Here is a 21,622-nt window from a genome sequence, read left to right on the forward strand (position 1 = left end):
GCGGAGGAGGGATGTGCTGTCCAGAACATTACCTGTTCCCATCAGGCCAGACTTAGCATCTTACTGAAATTTAAAAAAAAAATCTTTTTCAGTGCGTTCTCAATGAGGATTTGGTTTATTTGGCTGGAGAATATGCTGTTTGCTATGGGATGAACTGAGGAAACAGTATTGCTGCATGCTTCAAAGGTGTATTAACTTACGTGTATTTGCATTTTTCAGTGCAACTGACCCAAACAATGAAACCGTATTTCTATTTTTACTTCTTTTGGTTTGGAAAGATCAGTAACACTGCATTTCCCAGGGCTAATATAAGATACACAAAGAAGTTTTAGGGCAAAATACCCACCAACATGTGTCATTAGTGAAACACTTTTGATGTAGTAGATTCAGCCTTTGGTACATAAAAAACTTGATTTATCTCTCTTGAATTTCGATTTAAACAGAACAAGAAGGGGAACTTTTCTTGGCTTTTTAGGTATTGTACCTTATATATTCCATCTTTTTAATATATCCTCTTAGCATTTAAAGCTCTGAATAGCTGAGTTAAGCTACTCTCCAGATGGTGTCTAATTTTACTGTATTTTCTTTTTCATGAAGCAACTACTAGATGACATATATTGATTTCAAAGCAGTCATCCTTTAAAAAGATCAAAGTCAGAGAAAATCATAATTGTCATAAGAAGACCAAGTCTAATGACCCAGGTGGAAGGAAGTGCAAGGTTATTTTGCTGCCCATAACAACTATAGAATCTGAGCCAAATTATACATCAATAAAACATATTTTTTTTAGAAAATGAATACTTTTACAACTTGATATGTGACCAGAAGTATGTATGTCCATTACTGCTGGGGAAAAATAAAAATGTTTTATTCATTTAAGGGAAATTCCTGTTAAAACACTGCTCAGGTTCCAGTATCTTCTATCAGCTGTGAAATTACTATTGATTTCTAAAAACTGGTTGTTACACATGCTGAGACTAATTTCTACAAATAAACAAGGCTCATACACATATGCAGGGTCTACATCAAGTGTCGTGGGAGTGCCATGTCTAGGGTCTGCCTGCTTTTGATGGGCCTCTGAATCTCCCAGTTCTTTTTACAGTTGGTGGGTCTCATGTACTACCTTGTTTGCATGAAAGTAAGTTTTATGCTCAGATTTTACTTTTTTTATTATTCAAACACCTTCAAATAGCTTTCAACCTTATAAAGTATGTATTTGGGTCCACTTTCCATCTTGCACCTCGTTCCCCAAGTTTAGAAAAATGGCCCTGCGGTTATTTGTCATTGCCTTTCTAAATTCTTCGGCATACATAATGCTGTGGAGCAGGTTTTACAATCTCTGTCAATATACTTTACTTGCAGCTCATCAGGAGTTACAGGAACTTGGTCTATCCTGAGTCTTTAGTAGAAAGGCAAGTAGATTAAGCCTAGGAACAAATGGGAGATGTTTAAAACAACCTGCTCTCTGAAACTTTAGAGCTGTTTTATTGTTACTGCCTGATCTTTTCAAAAAAGAAGATAGCTTTGGAGGTAGGGTACTTTATTCCCAGATAGAAGAATGTTTTGAGAATGGTGTTAACACAAATAAAAGAAGTCCCTGATCTGCTTTTCTAACAGTATCCTTATTTCCTTTGTACAGAAGCTACATCTTAATGCAAATATAGCCACTTTACAGATCTTTGTACCCATAATTTAGGAAATTTTTGTATGTATGCTCTGTGTGTTACAACCTCTTTCCAACATTGGTGTTTACATTCTTGCCATTTGGAAGAACATCAGTTTTGTCACATGTTCGGGTTTCACCTGCTGCTGATTTTGCCTTCTACAAAATGGCACCCACATTTCAAAGAACCTACTCTCTCTTCTACCAGTCCTTCTGGGTTTGTTTCTCTGTCAAAAGGGTGCCCCACATTTAAGGCAATGAGATCTTCCATGGTGGATGGAAAAGTCCTTTCCACAAAGAGCCACGTAGCAGACAGTAACAACAAAGAAGGTATCTTTTTTCCTTCTGTAGGAAGAGCACCTTTGCAAGCAGCGCTCAGCAAGCAAATGGTGAATCTAAAACAATGTTGTTACTCATGACAATGTGGTCATTCTGGTCCTTCCTGCACCCCTGTGCAGACACATCCTGTAAGGGAAAATAATAACTTCTTTCTCAGCAGCCTCCCTAGTGTGTTGTGTCACCACTGAAATATGTATGGGTCCTGGCTGGAGACATCTACTACCTGTGGAGTATTTAATAATATTTCTCTGTGCAGATTCCCTCAGTGGAGAATGAGTAATACCTTTTCTGTATCATTCACAATTGTGACTACTTGGTTTTCCCTAGTCTCTCCTTTAGAGCTTTTAATTTGCATAAACTATCATGGTCCTTGTAAAAGTTGCACATATTTTAAAATTTGCCCCCTTCTCTCTTTTACCCAAATACATCAACTGAAAGGAGTAAGCAGTCAAATGAAAGCCTCTAAAGGAAAACTTTTTCAATTAAAACAGTCAAAGTGGAGGGTACTGGAAAGGAGAAACCTTTACTCCTCCATGATTTTAGCAGATTTCTGTATGAGATTTCATCTCTGCATCTCAAAAGGTGGGGGGCACCTACTCTCACCCCAGCACAACTATATGTGTCTGGTAGGTTCCAGAGCAGAATTTCTTTAGAGAATGGATTGAAGGGAGAGTGACTTTTCATATTTATCTTAGCATCCCAAAAGCCTGAGCAGCTGGTCAAATCACACCTCTTTTTAGATTTTAAAACTATACTTTTTCTTCCAAAAGGAGAGGATGTCTCCTGCTTGCATGATACTATCAAATAAACCTCTTCCTATAGAAATTAAAACTCCTTTTAAAGACATTTAACTATAAATCCATCTGGTCTGGCTGCTGTATTTATTTACAGATTATTCATGACAGTCTCTACTTCCTCTTTTATAAATATAATCTCTGTAATTTTGTAGATTCAGGAGGGGAAAGATAGTTTAACTTTTCTTTGTAGTTTTTGGCACTAATATATGTAATTCATAATAAAATTGTTTATATATTGATAACAGCTGCCTTGAAGTATGAGGAGATTATATTCAAATTACTTTTTCTTAATGATTTGATTTGGGTTACCTTTGTAGTCTCTCAATACCTCTCTTTGTTTTGAAGCCCAAAAGTTTACATTATTGAATCCCCAGGTAGTCTGAAAACAGTCTTATACCTCCTTCACTACCTTTATTTACTTAGCTCCCGTCTCCCTGGATTCTTGGGCAGTTCTCATTCTTCTAGTACTTTTTACTCTTTCCTCTTACTCCCTGAATGTGGAAGTGCACTGTAGCTTGCTGATGGAAGAGGATGTTATCCCTTCCTAATGGATCATTATTTCACTGAATAGTGATTTCCACCTGGGAGGGTTGTTAATGGCTACTTCAGGGAACTTCTGGCACGTTACTGAATTTGTCAGAATTTGGTTACGAGGTGGGAAGAAGTGCTGAAAGCAAAGTTTCACATTTCTCTTTCCTGTATTGCACACATACTCATCCCTCCTTCCTTTTCCTGTTCTCTGCTTTTACCTGTATATGTAAATGTATCTTTCCTTTTCCATGTCATGTTTCTTTTTTCCTTAACAATTTTCAGTTATTATCAGTTACTCAAGGATTATAATTTCCCCTTTGAACCTTTCTTTCTATGTATTTCTTCCTCACACTAGCAATACAATCCTCCACAATATTGATAGTCTCGGGATTTGTACTCCAACTTGCCTTTTCCTTGTGCTTTGGTACCTTCTCTGTTCTGGATTCACCAGTTTGTTATTTCACAGTGTGATTCAGCCTTTTGGTCATAACTTGACAGCCTGTTCTTTTAGCTGTTTTCCATTAAGACCAGTTTCCCAAGGATTTTAATCCCTTTCTTTTTGTCCATAGTGATATGAGCTGCTCTTGATATGTTAAGATAAATAAAATGTAAAACTCCCTCTGTGTCTTATATTTGTTTAAGATAGCAATAATCTAGTTTATGTCTTTTTCTTAAAGTTCTTTAGATCAAAAACACCCCAGTGTGCTTTCAAATCTGCTTCTTTTGTTGAAAACAACACTGTTATGACATTTCTCTGATGTTTGAGTCCGGTATAGGAGGGATATTAAGAATGCTATATGCTCCATCTGTGGTGGCTGTAGGAGTCTTAATAATTAAACGTCTCTCTACATATGGCTTTGATTTAATATGTTCTACAGACTCTCACTTCTTCATGTCTAATTTTTATGTTAATTTTTTCTATCCCCTATCTTATCTTTTTTTTTTTTTCTTCCAAACATCTTGGCTTGTTTTGAAGATTACCAGTTACATCTCTTTACCCACATTTATTGTCAGGGATTAGCAGGGGAAGCTGAGAGCAGAGCATGATGACAAGACAGGCAGTAGCCATCTTTGCCAACAAAAGCCCCATCCCAAATCCAGGCAGGGCACTGGGCAGGGCTGGGAGGTCTGGACCAGCGGCCCATGACCAGGCACAGGCAGTGCTGCAATGCAGTGGGGCTGTAGCTCTGGCCAGACCCTACGGCAGAGCCTCAGATTAAGACAGTTCCCATGGGGTGAGGTCAGGCCTGGCTCTGACTGCCCCTCTGGCAGCCAGCTCACAGCTGGTCCTGACCCCCACAGCCAAATGCTCACTTACCTTTGGGTTATTGACCTCACCTTCATGTCCCCAACTTACATATATTGTAAAAGCTAGAATAATTCCATTATGTTGAGAAGTATAATTCTGCATTTACATTGGTGCACTTGGGAGCAGAAGCTGATCTTGAAATATGGTCGCATTTTCATTGTAATACCATTCCTATTCACAGAAACCCCATTTTTTGAGTTCAGCAGTAAGATATATACAACATACACAGAACTGAAACTTCTGTTTGCAGTAAGAGAATCAAGATGTCAGAGAAGAAAGATGTAGTTTTCCTGTTAGTGTATAAATAATTCCTGAAGCAAAGCTCTTAACATCATAACTTCCTGCTAAACTTGACTCAGCAAATGCTAATGACAGTCCTGTAATGTAAAATCAATAAATGTTATTTGAACTAAATCTATTATTTGAGCAGAGTGAAAATATACTTAATTAACACACATTCAAATGTTCTAAAGAAATTACATTATTTTTGAAACATCATGTTCTGTTGGGGCTAAGCCTATATAGTGCTACGGCTCTCTGAATTTAACTGGAATCATTGCCAAGTACTTTATTTCTCCCTGTTCCTTCTAGAAAAAGGTTCAGATCTTAACAGTTCTTTAAATGAATCATAAAATGAACATACTAGAAACGGGCAGGGTGGAATGAAGATATGTGCATAAATACAGAAGCACATTTGCAACTTTTGTTGTCCATGCATTTTTTCATGTAAACTGTTTACTTGTGCGTGCCCTCATGTGTGCTTTCTACTAAAGTCCTTTGCCAGGACTTGTGTTTGTGACAGAGAAGAGAGAATACTCTTGAGTGCATGAAGTGTGTAACTCTTACTGGAGGGTGAAATAGAAGGTGAAGTAGCTCTTTGCATCATTAGTCTTCCCATGTGCCTTTTCTTACAGGCTAAGAGCAGTTTGGCTCTCTTACAGAGAAAATAATTTCATTAGCAAGGGATTAGAATGCATAGTTGTCCCTCTGATGGAAAAGTTGTGTCCTGAATTGGTATCTCTTCTGTATTCCCCAACAGATCAAACAATGGTTGTGATAAATGGCACTGCTGATTCTTTGCAGGAGAAATCCAAGCACTGTTGTCACCTGGCTAAGGTGGCAGCCTTTATCACCTAGCTTGAATGGGTGCTAGAAAGTATCTCATCCTCCTCTTCCTCTCTTGTCCCAGAGAGACATGTACTGGTAGGTTTGTTTATGGCCAGCTTTGGGAAATATCTGGGTAATGCTTGTTTTCATAGGTGTATAGGTGTCTTATAAATGGCTGAGAGACAGAGAGGACAAGCTCTGGGCGTGATCCCCGCAAGTCCTTTGCGGAGGATCTTGTACAGGCAGAAGCAATAGCACCGGACAGCAAAGCAGGGCTTGCTGGGGGCATACAGTGGGCTCATGCTTGCTTCCCCAGATCTCCAGTTGCAGCTGATTGCTGAGTGAGAGCAGGAACTTCTTGTACCACTTCCTGGTTCATTCCAATGAGAATTGTTCCAACCCTGGCAAAAAGCCTGGGGTGAGAGTAGCCAAGAGCGGGCCAAACGTACTCCATAATTCAACCCTTTCTCTTGTTTATATTTGATCATCACACTTCAGTCACTTAGATGACTGAAGACTTAGGAATAACAGTCGAGAAAAAGAAACCCAAAAATAGTTTCTTGAGATTTTTTTGGGCAGGTTATTTATTCGTATAGTTTGATTTTATTATCTTGGAAGAGAGAGAACACCTTGAATGAAAAGCTGATATATGAAAGAAAACCAGATGCAGGAGCTACCTTTGACATACAACGTTTTTATCAATAAAGGTTTTCCTGATATTGTCTGTGTACTACAAGAGCCACTTATATATTATTAGATATGCAAATACACTAAACAGACATGATGCACTCAAAGTGGCAGACCCTTATTTTTTTTGAATGAGGCATAATGAAAAAGGAGGCAGGAAACTGTAAGAACAATAGGTCTGCTCCCATTTTCCTCTCCTCTTTATACAGAGACTTTGAAGGAAGTGAAACGGCTCTGTTTCCTCACATCTGACTTGTGAGAAAAATAGCCTGTGCAGTCAGTTTTTAGCTTGGGAACACACATGAATTCTATTTCCCAGTAAAGAAATACAGGTAAAGGATGTGTACTCCTTAGAAAGTAAGTGAATGGAAAAATGCCTGCATTTCTTCCAGTATGAGATAATAGTCTTTCCACCTTCTGTTTGCCTCTGTGATGGAAATATTTGGATCTTTAGCAACCAATTAATTGACATACAAAGTATTTATTGATGACTATTTGCTATTTTGAGGAGCTGTTAATACTGAGGATAATTTGTGTGCTTGCTTAGAGAATCTTTGTTTAATTGATAAAATGGGGTCAACAATACAGTCTTGGTACTTTAGTTTGTACATGTCTCAGCCTACAGCTGTGATCAAAAAATACTAATTATTCCATGTGTCTTCAGCTATCTAAAAGTTGCCATCTCTGACCTTCTTATTGAAGCTTGACCTACTGATCAGCTGCCTCTGTTTTAGACTGTTTGTCAAGTTTCCCTGCACCTAGAGGACTTCTGTCAACGGCCTTCTTACGGCTCCAGCTACGTGACTCTCTAAAATAATGGAATGCCTTTTGGAAGGTGAAGTATTTATCTCTTTTCTTTACTAAGAGGGATAACTATGTATACATGCAGAGAGTTAGTCAAATAATTAACTTAAAATACACACCTTACTTTCAGGTAGCTAAAGTCTGGTGAGATGAATACTGATGTAAGGTGTATGCACAGGTAATACAATTATAAAAGCCTGACTGAAAATTAGGGATCTTTCAACTCCTACCCAAAATCTTAGCCACTGCACTTTACCCAATGATTTCTTAAATGTCTGCTGACTTTTCAGGGAGATTGTTAATTGTTTGCTACACAGTTCACAGCAGTCCTACTGTGCTAGCATCTGCAGATAAACAGTTTTCCACGACTGATGTACATCCTAGTGCAACACCAGCCACTTTAAACAGTGTGTATCATGGTCAGTCTTTCTTCTGACAGCAGCACTGGGAATATGCCAGCTGAGGTCGAGGCAAGTTTTCTGAAGGATTAAAGCACGAAAGGTCACAACCCACCCTTTTAAGAAAAAACAAGAGGTTAGACTCTCACTACATTTTTGCATCAGATCTCTTTTCTCCTTTGCTTCCATTGGCAAGCAAAATAATTCAATAGGAGGAAAGAGAGAAAGTTGGCTGTCTGGAGTGTTTGGCTTTGCATGCATCCCTAGCACTAGACAGAACTGATCCACTGATTGACCTACTGATCAGCTGCCTCTGTTTTAGACTGTCAAGTTTCTCTGCACCCAGTGGACTTCTGTCAACTGCCCTCTTCTGGCTCCAGCTACATGACTCTCTAAAATAACTGAGAATAAATTCCTGTTGCATTTTTGATTTCCATTTTAAGACCCCACCTCTCCTGAATCTACTCCTGAGGAAGACGGCTATATTTCCTCTGTACCTTATCCCAAGTACTGTACCTGTGCCCACATGTGCCTTTTCCCTCTGACAGACAGGCATACCTTGTTTATGTGGCTGGGAAGTTCCTCATCCTACACTGAGTTTGCTTAGTCTATGAGGCAGCTGATTATCTAAAAAAAATTGTAATACTACTCCCATTTCTGTTTCCTGTTAGCACTGTAATTACAGTTATGATTTTTAGAGCAGAAATACATATATAAATTCAGAAATCATCAGCCCCACACCCAGCACATTGTTTCTGCCAGATTCTTAGACCATCAGAAGCATGCTTTCATGTCATCTAATACTATTTTATAAGCTTCCATTCAATTCAAAATGGAGATGAACTTTTAAAATGGAGTAAAATGCTGTTTCCTGATAGCAGAAGGAAGTTGAAGCTGGTCTAAACTTACATAAGGAAGACTTGGACTCAGAGGAAGTGCATTGGGAAGTTTCTGTAGGAGTTTACAAAGAAAGCACTTGTCTATGTGGAAGACAGCTTTTGTGCTTCCTTCAGTAAACATGAGAGACATGAGGTTCATTTGTGCTATTCGTGTGACAAAGAGCAAAAAATATTTGCTTCAAAATATGATGTCACAATGCTTGAGAAGCAAATATTATTTATATACATGTAACACAATTACACAGAATAACAATTAACCAAACAAGAATATGGTTATACTTAATTTTCTTAACTATGTCTTTAAATCTCAGCTTCTCCAGCACATCAGAAATGCTTGACCAAAATTTCCTTGAGGAAAAATAAAAAAAAGGTAAGACTTATCCCAAGAAGTTTGGGATTCACACTTACAATTAACTTTGCAGATGAAAAATGCATAAAAATTCATAAAACCTGGGTGTCAGATGAAGGAGAAAACTGGCACATCATTTGTAATCAAACCATGTGGTGTGTTTAAAAGCCTAAATTAATCTGTTGTTCTCGTAGTTCTTCCCTGGTAGATATTTGTCTACTTTTTGAAATCAGCATACAGTTTGACCTTCTAAACTGTGACAGAAATTCCTCCTAGGCTATTGGGTCAATAGGTGAGACCATTAGCAGCGCTTTATGGGAAGCTGTGTTGGAGTCTGTTGTTCTGTGTTGCAGCTTCAAACAACATGAAATCAAATGATTTAGGATCAAAAGACTTGTAGCTGCAGTGCCAGTGAAATTAATAAAGTTTGTTCAGTTATGAATTTGAACCTCATTTGGATTTCAGAGCTGGCGTTGCATCCTGAAACCAGAAAAGAATTCTTAGAAGGCAGTTTATATATAAATTTGATCCTAAAAATACACTTCCCCATACGCAGGGACCAACAAAGTGCTCATGAACTTGACTTCAAAATATAGTATCAATTCAGTGTAATTGCAAAGATTACCAGATTCAAATGATCCAGTGTGCTCCTTAAGACCAGTTTTTGAGCTAGGGATCTGGAAAGTAGACTGAAAATTACAGGTTTATCCCTAAAAATGCTTCTAAAGAGGATTATTGCATTAAATTATTATTAGCCGTCGTTAATACAGTGATAAAGAAAGTTTTCTTATGTTTTTTTAGCCAACTATAAACTTCTGTGAACCATACTTGCATGGCCAGCAGGAGGTCTTGACATTTCACTTAAAAAAAAAAAAAAAAAAAAAGTAATGTAATGATTTTTGCCATGACAAGATTTTGTATGTTAAGTAAATACATTCTGACAAATGTTAATCCACAGTTCCATTTCAATAAGATCTCCTTCAGGAAAAAATTTTATGTACTTCTGTCATGAGTCATTATAAATGCCTGAGCTTTAGGAAGGAAATTTATATGAAACTAATAAATAAAGATACTACACCTAGAGCTGTATTTGATGTGGATGTGAATAGTAATTCTATATTAATGTAACTGTCATCTCTGCTACCATTATTTGACATCTTTATGCAAAGCCAGTATTTTTGGTTTTCTGAAAAAGTCCCCAAAATGTCAATATGTGTATGTATATGTGTAGAGGGAAAGAGAGAAGGGGAGGTGATTTTTTTTCATGATGCATACTAAACAAGAGGACAGAGGGACTAGATGATTCAGCCGTTACCATGATGTCTGGAGATCAGGAGATGTACTGCTGTTTCCTTGGTACAAGAGATTTTTTTATACCCGGAATCTGAGACAGTAATTAGTCTTCATGTTCCTCTCTCTTAAATATTCAGCTGTTATAGCAAAGAACACTGTAAAACACATTAAATACCATCAGCTATTTATATATTTCTTCTTTTTGTAAACTGCAGAGGTTTACTCTTGGTTTAGGTGGAAGGCAAGTAATTTTGGTGATTTACATCAAGATTTTAAGTACTCATCCTCTTCTCTAGTCAACTGTAGTAAAGACTTGCGTGCTTAATTTAGGAAGAAGCAGCATTACATTGTTTGAGGCACCTAGTGGATGATGACAAGAAGGGTATGATGCCCTGAGGCCATTGCTGAAATGAGTCGTCTCTCCTGGATAGACACAGGTGAGTAACAGCATAAGTCAATCATTCCATTTACCTCAATGGAATTGCTCATTCATGTGCCAAGACTGTCAGCAGTCACTGTGTTTGCAGTCTCTCTTGTTGTAAGGCTGGCCCATCATGTTTGCTTTTACATTAAAAGAAACACTTATGTTTTACCAAATTGATTTTTCAACTCACTGAGAGAGAAAAAAAGAGAACGTGGGGGTTTTGTTGTTCTGTTTTGGTTTTGGTTTGGGCTTTTTTTGTCATTATGGGAAAAGTAAAGCTAAGAGCCCATACAATTAATATTTTAAAACATGTCTTTACAGGAAAATTCTTGGAAAGTTTTCCAAAACTTCACTATGCTTTTCATTTTGGTAAAATGATTTTCTCCCTTGAAACAACTGCTGACTTAAAACAGAGCGAGCAGCCAAGTAAGACTAACGATTGGACCAAAAATGATGGAGATGCTTTGGATATGGAGTTCGCAAGAGGATAGAGTGCTATTTTCCTGGTTGGTTGGTTTGTCTCAAACAATGCATTTGTTCTGACTATCTGTAACATCCATGCTCTGAATATTGCTTACTCCCCTTTTTCAGATTTCTATAATGGCATTGACTTGCTGCAGTTTTTAATTTCTCATTGCAGCCAAGGACCCCATCTTGTTCTAGGGAAAGATATCTTATTTTTTCTGTGGTGTTACAAAGTCCACAGGAACAAGGAATGCAGTAGATCCTCTACTACCTGAAATCTTTAAATATGTGAAGACATATTTTTTAAAGACCTGTTTTAGCCTGGGCTGAAGTGGCTTTACAACTTTTTGTTGAGACATAACCTTACAATGGGTTGCATAATACGGCACACCCATGGTGAAAAGTGACGGCACAGATTTGTGGTGGGGTTGGGCTAAAACAAGACACATACACACATATCTGGTTGAACCACAGCACTGTAGTTTCTGTCCAGCTTTGGAGACAGTGAGGACAGTCTTTGGCACTTTGTGCAGGTGTAAGCTTCTGGTGTTAAAGCAAAGGGATGGGACACAGGCACGTATGGCAGGAACTCATGTCTCTACTAAATCAACAAGTCAAGAATGTGTTGAAAGAACAAAGACCTGGACTATGTAAGAAGGCAGATTAAGATGACCTCTTCCAGCAGTGAAATCTGCAAATCACAGTGGCAGTTCTAATGGTTTTTAGCTGAGGTAGATTCAACAGAAAACTGTGTGTATGCACATGAAGTGCATATGTCTCCCTATTCACAAGCACACGTAATGCAACAAAAATTCAGAACAGCACTGACAAAACAAGAGCAGCACAAGTTACCAAGATACACTAGCAAAGTGAGAGTATTTAGTTAATATATGCTGGAAAACGGAAAAAATGGCCATTACCTGGCAAATGACCTTGTAACTTTCTCCAGCATTTTTCAGGCTTGGCCTGTGCTGCTACACACCTGTCTCTGGAGAAACCGGTTATTACAGATATTTTTACAGCATGTTTACTGTAAACATTAAATACTTTTACAAAACTAATTTATCATGGGGTAGGGAGACAGGTTCCATTCAGAATCCATAAACAGCTGAAAGGTAGGATGAGACAAAGAGGTAGAGCTGATGGTCAACTTACACGAGGGAAAGAGGTTACTAGTGGGTTCTTAGTACCATCTCTGTTTGGACCTGTGTTGTTCAAAGCTGTTGTTGATGACATGGGAAAAGAGGTGACAAAGATTGTGTCACCTTATTTCAAATCACATAGTAAACCAGCCAATGATACTGAAAAATATTTGGGAAAAATAATCCTAATTACCTGTAACAGAACAATTAATTACTAGCACTTTGGAAACAGTTTCTGAAAGCACTGTAGATAGTGCTCAGCAGTATTCAAAAAGGCTACTAAAAAGTTGGAATTGAGTGAGAACAAAACAAAAAACATCATTATGTCTTTGTGTATACTGTACCCACGTGCTGAGTAATTCTGATGGTTCTACTAATTCATCCCAGAAGAGAACATGGGATTACGGGAGAAATTATAAAGAACAACAGGAAGGATCAGCAACATGGAAAGGCATTCATTTTACATGAGATTAAATAAAACTAGGCCTTTTCAGCCTGAAAATAAGCTAAGTGATAGGGGAGCTACAGGCATGGATGTAATGGAGAAAGGAGAAAATGGAGTAATTACTTGCTGCCATACAAGTGCCAGGAATGAGGAGAGAAACCAGGGCATCAACTGATAGTTTTCATTGGTTGTACTGTTTTCCAAATGCCTGCTCTTGGTCACTGCTGGAGGCAAAATGCTGGGATAATTGTTTGAGCAGATCCAGTATGTCTACTGTGGTGTTCTCAAACTGTTTTTAAAATCTTACACTACATTATTCCTCTGTTTGGCTGCCTTCATGTAAAACTGTGCATCTAGGGGGACAGTAACAGTACAGTGAGATGCCAAGGAAGGTCAAATTAGAATAGTGTGTTTTAAGGCAGAATCTCATGACTTTTGGGGAGCACTCTTAGTAAATGCAGCTAAAATGATTAATGAGTTATGAATCTGATGATGACTCTAGCCAGTGATATGAAATATGTGTGTCCATGTCTATCCTATGAACTTGTAAAGGACAATTTTGCGCTTCTTTTTTTTTTTAAAAAAAAAAAAAAGTATCATTTTGTGGAACCAGAATGACCGAAAATCACCATCTCCATAGTTCTCACTTTCCCTGCCTGCTGCTGCTGCCTCTGTAAGGACATAATCAGTCACTTAGTCCTGATGCTCCCCAGCTCATTTTCACCCTTTGGCAGCATCACTGTTCCCTTGTCACAGTAAAAGATGGGTTTGATGACTTATTTACCTAGAATTATTTTACATTACATGATGGGAAGGGCCATAGAAGAAATAGTTTCAATAATCTCCTGATGTTTTCCTGGGGACCAATACTTGGGTACATCACACTTCATTTTCAAAAGACATCATTTATTTTAAAAAATTGTACTTCCTCAAAAAAAATGTTAAAAGAAAGTAAGGAATTAAAGATTTTTGTTCACCTTTCTCAGATGGATAATTGATCTACTGCTTATAAATTAGGGGCTATGATTCAAAACAGAAAATAATTTCTAACATATTTCATCATAATAATATCTTTGGTCTAAAAAGTCCTAAGCTATTACTTCATCAAACATAAATTATCCATAATAATAGTCACATTATGCAAAGGTCTACAGTATTTGTGCAAATGTAATGGTGTTCTGATGATTAAGAAATCTAGATTATGTGCATGATACAACTGAAAGCACGTTAATAACAATAAAACCAGAAGATAAGCACTTTTATTCTACACTGCTAAATAACTGGAATATTTGCCATATTTGCTAACATACTAATTAGATTCTCTTTTAAAAAGTTTATCTCAGATTCTCCTTTAAAATCTATCCTTTTTACGATAGTATTTAGCATTGTGTTGGCCAACAAGATGAAGATCCTAGGAAAAGCAGTATGCCTTAATGTAAGCACATACGCCATCATATGCACTAAGCATGAATGCTCTTCAGATACTACATTTTCCTGAGAATTCTCCACTGTCTTTTGATGCAATTCAGACAGATTTAAATTTCATTAATTTCATTATTGACTTAGGAATTTACTGAAAAATAGTGCTGGCTCTTTCAATCTAACTTGTTTTCCTAACTGTCAAGGTTTATTTTTGAAAAGAGCACCCCTTACTGGTGTCAAATACAGCTAATCTGTTCAGGAAAATGTTTTGATATGCTATCACCTGCTGAATATATAGCTCCTTGAGGAGAAAGCAGCATGTTTTCTTTTTTACTAATAAGATTCTGTTACTGATAAATAGTGATTATTCTAAGGAAAAGTTAATCGTCTAATAAAAGCATCAACATAAAAAAAATGCCTTGGAAAAGCAAAGGGCTTGGACTCCAGTTATACATCCCTGGAGTGATAAAAATATGATCTTGGCATAATTTCCACTGTGCAAATCAATTTATCTAGCTGCAGGTTCTGCCAAATGAGCCCTAGCAGAGCTTGCTGTAGTGGTTTGAGGTGCCATTATCTATTTATTCATCCTTGCACCAGGGATGGGAGAATGTAGTAAGGGACCAGACCTAACTGGCACAGCTCACAGTCTGAGAAAGTCTCCCAGCCTCACCTTCAGAGGCTAATGCATGAAAATGTGGATTGCAAGGGCTGGAAATAGCTTCTCATACCAACTCTGCTTTAGGGCAAGTCAGGCCTCGTAAGGAGGTGGGAGAGACAGCTGGGAATGGCAATGCCTTCGGCTGTGCCAGTGAGAATTTTCCAGAGCCATTTGGTGTGAGCCTTGCCTCTGACTAGCAGGTTGGAGGCTGCCTGGTTGCTTTGTGGAGGAGGTAACGCAGCTCTCAGTTTTAATGCCGGTGTCCTTTAGAGAAGATGTAAACATTTCTGTGAGGTGAAGAGGAAGCAAGAGAGAGAAGTGCAGTAACGAATACAAAATTCAAGATGGAACAAATTAAACTGCATTCTCTCCGCAGTGCAAGGATGTGGCACTGAATGAAATATTAGCTGCAACGTGACTTTACTGAAAGTAAATGTTAACCTAGCTCATTCACTTTTTGTGGAAATACAACGGTTTTTCTAGGAGAAAACATATGTGGGGGGCATATGAGAAGGTGTGTTGTCACCCGGGAAAGCCAGCGGAGGCAGAGAGCATGAGGCACGGCACGGTGAGGGAAAGTGACCGAGGCGACAGTGTCGTGTTGAGGTGGCCTGCTGGAACAGCGCGAGCTACTGAAGGGCCGCCCGTGGAAGGCATTTTCCCGAACAAACTGGGGAACGCCTCTGCCACGAAAAGAACGAGGTGTGCCCGTGGAATCCGTACATGGCGCCAAGTTGGGAGCCGCCGAGGCGGAGGAGTGGGGCCCTCGCCGCGGGCAGCACGGCTCGGCCCCAGAGCCGGGCCTGGCGCCAGATGCGGGGTGTCCGCCGGCCGCTGCCGCGGGATGCCGGCGGGGCAGGGCCGCTCCGGCTGCAGCCACCAACGGCAGAGCGCAAAATGGCCGGGGGCGGCGGGGAGCTCAGCGCCGGGAGGGGGCCCGGACCCCGCGGCGACCGAGCGGGGCGAGGCCCCGGCGGCGGGCGGGTAACCGCCGCCCGCCCCTTCGCCCTGCCCCCGCCTTCCGCCGCCTGCCCGCGCGCTGCCTGACGCGGCTCCCGCCGGCGGCGGCCCCTGGCGGCGCCGGCAGCGGGTGAGTGCGGGGCGGCGGGCGCGGGCGGCGGGAGCCGCCGTTCCCCCGCGGCGGGAGCAGAGGCGCTGGCCGGGCGGGCGGCGGCTGCCCCTCGCCCGGGCGGGGCCCGTTTCCCGGTCGCCCTGCGCAGGCGGCGGTGGGAGCGGCGCTGGGAGCGGCGGGCGCGGCCGAGCCCCGGCAGCGCCCGGGGAGGCGGGGGGGTGCCTCCGTGGGCAGGGGAGCGCGCTCCGCCTGCAGGCGCGGCCCCGCCGGGGCGCCATCTTCTCAGGTACGGGCGGTGTCTGCGGCGGGGGGGGACGGGTGGTTGCCAAAATGGTTTGTACTGGGTAGCGGTGAGGTGGGTTTCCAGCAAACAGAGAACTTTCGGGTTTGTACTGTGTCCTGAAAAATCGTGCTGGCCTGCAGCAATGTATCGCCATCAGAAATACGAGAGTTTAATAGCTGGCGTGTACTTCTAATAGCTGATGTGTCGAGTATACGACGATATAAATAAATATTTAAGTGTTCTTAAAATACCGCGAACCCCTTCTTCCTTCCTCTTTAGGCAGCCACGGTTCTCTGATCTCCAACATGTCGCATAATAATGTGGAATTTATTTTTCTTAATTCTAAGTGTTGCTGTTTGAATTGACAGTGTATGAGGGAGAATAATTTTAAATGAACCTGAATTTAAAGAGTTAAAAGTTACAAAGCATTTAAAGTTAAACCAACATCTTTAAGGAGATGCTAATCATTGCCACTCAAATGACCAATATTAAAGTTGGCAGTTTTGACAAATTGATGATGGTAGTGTAAGCTATTTGGTAGATGGGTCATGTTTTCCTCGGTGACCCGTAACGATGTATTTAGTGATCAGTTAAACCAAATCTAAAAGTTTGTAGAATCCTGAGGCGATCGCAGTTCCGCGCCCCGCTGCGGTGCTGGGCGCTGCTGCTCTGGTCGTACCCGCCGGACCGTGCGTTGTCACCGTGCCTTAGGGACGAGTGGTCGGGATGAGGCTTATGCCCGGAACCTGTGCTGATACTAAAGCTTACGCGGTTTTGCATGGTAAAAAGATTTTTTGCAAGTGAACTTGGGGTCTGAAAAGCAGACTCTGTGACAGTTTTTTTGGCCTCTTGGATAAGTCAGGGTGTGGAACTATGTCACTCTTGCCTGTTTTAACTCAAGGGGGGGGGGAAGCTTTTCTCGAAAAGTTTCTGATTCATCCAGATGTCAGCTTTTTAACTCGGCTTACTTACCAGATCTGCACAGAAATCCCGAACAATGGAGAGGATCTCGGTGCTCGCTGAGCCCCCTTCAGACAGCGCTCAGCTCCAGAAGGTCTCTCTAGAGGTTTTGTTCCAGACTGCATTGTTAGCAGCTGTGGAAGCTGCATTTGAGGCTTTGCTTTCTGTCTGCGGGGCCCGGTTTCTTGTGCTTACCTTGATGACAGTTTTTGCTTAAGGAGTTGCACACCTAAAGGTTTCTTTGTGCTGATGCTGCTTTGCACAGCACAGATCCCAAAACAGCTTTCAGGTGCCTGTAGTTACTCACTTTGGATGCTTTGTAGCCAAATAGTGTTTGGTGTGACTGTAGTGTTGCCATGTACTAAGTAGCATAAGGCTAAACTGTTGCAAGGCATTGGTGCACATTGGTGAAAATTGCTGTGTGTCACAGCAAAGAGACGAACGTGATGTGTTTGGCAGTGTAGTAGTTCCTTGGGATCGCTATGAATAGAAATAAATGTTGGCCACTTTAGGATACTTTGTTTGTTTCTGGTTCAGTTCCACTCTCAGCAGCAGGTGTGCAGTAGCTGCTGTCCTTTCAGGCACCGTGTACATAGCTGTGCTGTAACCAGCTGGATGTCTGCGGTATCTTGCCAGAGTAAGTGGAAAGCTGTGGCATGGTTTAAAAAAACCCAAATCTACCACATATCCCATATCCCAGAGAGGAATTTAAAGGAAGATGTTCCACTTTTTTGAGGACATTGACAGAAAGTTGTGAAGCCCCTGAAAACCTGCGATGATACCAGAATGCTCAGATTCTGTGGCAGCCTAAGCTCATTCTTTAGAACAAACAAGCCCCTCTCCCAAGCTTCCCACAGTTTTCATATTTTGTGATCAGCTCCTTGTATTTGTGTGTAGAGTATATGTACCAAGGTGTTAGTTTCTGCTCACTTCCCCTCAAATGTGGAGGCTCTTTATCCATTCAAGACTGAAGTCTCAGGTTATCCTATAGCCGTGTCTCCAGACTACTGGGATTTACAAAATGCTGTGACATTTCTGATGAACTGAGAACAGGCCAGGATGGTGCAAACAGTTTACACATCTCCTAATAACTTTTTCAACGTGTATTTTACTTTTTAGACCACAATGAATGTGGAACATGAAATTAGCCTCTTAGTTGAGGAAATTCGGCGGCTGGGAACCAAAAGTAAGTATTGTCATATCTCTGACCATACAGATGTAGTCATCTTATATCAGCCTGTGAACTTGGTAAATTTAATTAAGCAGGCTCAGGTAACCTGAAAACTTGCGCATATACTTAATGTTGGACTGTATGTACTTCCTGCGTCCCGTCCTTTGATTAAAGTAGTTCTGTTACGAAAGTAAATGTTTCAGCCTCTACAACACAGAGGACGTAGGCCTGAAATCCTGCTTCCACTAAAATCAGCTACATGATTGCCCTGTTCTTTGGACTTCTAATGCTCACTCAGAGAAGAAAGTTGCACCTCCCTCCTTGGCAACTTCTGAACTTCAGAATTTATACACTTCAGTCCTGTTCATTGTGGTATTATTTGGAAGGCATAGATCTGTGAGCCTAAAACTAATCCAGGAGTTATAATTGTTCCTTAAACTTGCTTAGAACATAGTCTTTGCTCTTAAAAGAACTCTTTAACAAGCCTTTGCTGGTTAAAACTCCTTTATTTACAAATATTAGTGCAATTTGTGGATGTGCTGCCTGCTCTTGTATTTCAGTTCTGATGCAGTTTCGTTCAGTTCCATTTGTTTTTCAAAACCTAAATGGATACGTATGTCTTGCATTTCGTATGTCTGCATCTGCCCTTTTAGGAATAACCTAGCTAAACTTAACATATTTTTTTAAATTCTTGCTTTGTGTGAGAAATGATTTCACATTGCAGCTTTTTCAACACAAACCTTAAATGTTAATAAGTGGGGGAAAATTATTTGAAAGACATATTTTAACATTTTAATTATATAAAACCAGTTTCTTCCTTATGCTTTGAAGAGGTTTGATAGCCTGTGCTGGTCAGAAAGTCATCAGTAAAAATAAACATAGCAGATATGTGGTCCTTGATGCGAGTCTCTGGAAAAAAGGGAAAGTCATACCAGGCAGGAGTTCTGTCTACTGTTTATCGTCAGCATTCATATGTTCCCCAATTAATTGGGAAAAACCATGGGGTTTACTTTCAGTGTTCTGACTGTGTATCACTTTGGTTCCCCAGTAATCTCCTAATGGAAAGAAAATCTGCATACATTTTCGTCTTATATCTTTGATATAGATGCTGATGGACAAGTGAGCGTGAAATTTGGTGTGCTCTTTGCTGATGAAAAGTGTGCTAACCTCTTTGAAGCCTTAGTGGGAACTCTTAAGGCTGCAAAACGACGGAAGATTGTCACTTATCAAGGGGAGCTACTTTTACAAGGTGTTCATGACAACGTTGATATCGTGCTGCTGCAGGACTGATGCAGTGTTTCGGCTATGCATTAATGAAATTCTTTAAGACATTGACTTGCAACATCCTCTTAATAAGGCTGATCATTCTAAGGTGTTTTGATGTATTTTCTATATCTTTGTAGTTCAAAGGAAACTGTCCTATTTTGAAAAACATACTCTTTTGTAATTCTTCCTAAAATGGTACTGTATGTGAGTACAGTAAAATGCCAGATCTTTCTTTTTTTTTGTTTTTGTTGTTTGTTTGTTTTTGTTTTGTTTTTTTAAATCTCAGGTAATGCTCTCGAATGTCTGGTTGTTATTTTCAACATATGTAGAAGAGGACTGGTGATTTAATGTTTACAAATCAAAATGTGCCATGAAAATATAAAATAAAAGCACATCTTAAATTTATGTAATTCTTATTGCTGTTGTTTCTCTTTTTATTTGCAACCTGAAATGAAAACAAACTGAAGTCCTGTAAGGAACATAGTTAAGTAACTACAAAAAGCACAACAGTGAGATAGAAACAATTTTGCAGCATGATTCAATTGAAGAATGACTGTCCTTTGGAGTGATGAGGTTGTGCACAAAAAGCCATGAATTATAGATATAGCTCATTCATCTCTAGCAGTGTAACATGTTTTCACTTTTTTGTCCTCTAGACTTTTGAAGTGGGTGAAGAGCAACCTGAACGTTTCCATGCAGTGTTAACCAGAAAATGGTACAGCAGCTTCAGGTTGTGATTATTTTCCTCACAAAAATCATACTTTCTCTACATCACTCCAAGCAGAAAGTAGGAGGGGAGGAAAAAAAGCCCTTTTGCTTGTGTTCTAGCTTACTGATCTTCTTAGCAGGTGAAAATGCTCCCTCCAGTAGGAAGAAAGAGTTGCTGCACGAGGAAAGCAGTAGTGGATAAGCAAACTGCTTACAGCTCTCTGCTTCCGCTCTGCAGCTGCAGCTCTTACAGTTGCAAGATGGGTAGATTTGCCTTTACTTAGCAGTTTTTACAAGGGCAAAATGCTTGAGAAGTGTCTCCTTATTTCCAGATACCGGAAATGCACACACGGTTATGGAATCTCTACAAAGCTGTGTAATTCCAGCTGCTCCTCCTTTCATCTTTGTTTGCTCTGCTTCAAGCAACAGGAAAACAACTTAAATCCTGTGTGCAAACAGATCTGGACTGCCTCTGCCTGTGCTGGCCCCAGAATCTGGAGAGCAGGGAAGTGATACGCAGAGAAACTTGAGCTGTCTGGGTCCAAGCCAGCTGGAGCAGAGAAGCAGAGCAGGAGCTCAGCACAGCTTACTGGCTCCAGTGTCCTGACACTCCAGTGCAGCTATTCTGCTTCCAGACCTGAGCTGCCTGCACCCCAGTGCTCCATAGGTCCAAAGAAGGGGGGCTAAGACCCCAGGCCTTCTGCACTAGGGGTGAGACCAGACAGCCCTGTGTTACCAGACAACCACAATTGTTTTTCCTCTGCCTCTATTTTGTCAAAAGCCTGAATCATTGTCTGGGTTCACAGGATAGCCTGAGTGTGCTGACAGATAGCAAGTGCTTTGTGGTCGTCTGAGATGCTGGTTTTGTTATGGGAGGGCACCAGCCTGTCCTAGCCAGGTTATAGTTCTCTGTGCATGTTCGTGACAGCTCTTTAAGCACCATAGGGGCCTCGGTCTTGAAAATTTAGTAAAAAAAACAACCCCAAACCCACAAAACCAGTAAATTTAAGGCTCAGTGCTGAGTTGGAGCTGAGACAGGACTGTGAAGAGACCTTTCTGTCTCTCTCATTTTGGATTTATCCTCTTAACAATGCTAATAAATGTATTGAGGGCTTCTGGGAACATTGTGTAGAAAGAGGCAGAGAAACTTGGCACTGAATCAAATCTGTAACAACCAGAGAAGAATGTTTCTGTGTACTGCCTGCAGAAGTGAAGATTCATTTTCCCTCTGTTTCTGGAAGCAGAAAAGGAACAACATCAACAAGGATGTATATCCAAGGACTTGCCCTCAGTGCAGTGCTTAAATGTGTCTGCTAGTCCCAGAGTTGTGTAGGCTTCTTCAGGTTATATACAAGAACTGTTGACTTTGCTCCTGAATTGTTCTTGCAGAGAAAGTCAAATACTAGTGTTGCTTCACACACATGGGA

At 40.5% G+C, this 21,622-nt stretch overlaps 1 protein-coding gene across 2 annotated transcripts; it reads left to right on the forward strand.

Moving 5' to 3' along the window:
* Positions 1-15,680: 15,680 nt before the first annotated feature.
* On the forward strand, positions 15,681-19,892 carry ABRACL (ABRA C-terminal like). Of its 2 annotated transcripts, none has more exons than XM_055811122.1 (3): positions 15,681-15,825; positions 18,170-18,236; positions 19,327-19,892. In XM_055811122.1, the coding sequence occupies exons 2-3, from the start codon at positions 18,176-18,178 to the stop codon at positions 19,509-19,511; spliced, it is 246 nt and encodes an 81-aa protein (XP_055667097.1). In that variant the 5' UTR covers positions 15,681-15,825; positions 18,170-18,175; the 3' UTR covers positions 19,512-19,892. The 2 variants fall into 2 exon arrangements, with proteins under 2 accessions (XP_055667097.1, XP_055667098.1); XM_055811123.1 differs by lacking the exon at positions 15,681-15,825 and adding an exon at positions 15,950-16,093.
* The last annotated feature ends 1,730 nt before the right edge of the window (positions 19,893-21,622 follow it).

This window comes from Falco peregrinus, chromosome 7, assembly GCF_023634155.1.
Source record: "Falco peregrinus isolate bFalPer1 chromosome 7, bFalPer1.pri, whole genome shotgun sequence".
NCBI lineage: Eukaryota > Metazoa > Chordata > Aves > Falconiformes > Falconidae > Falco > Falco peregrinus.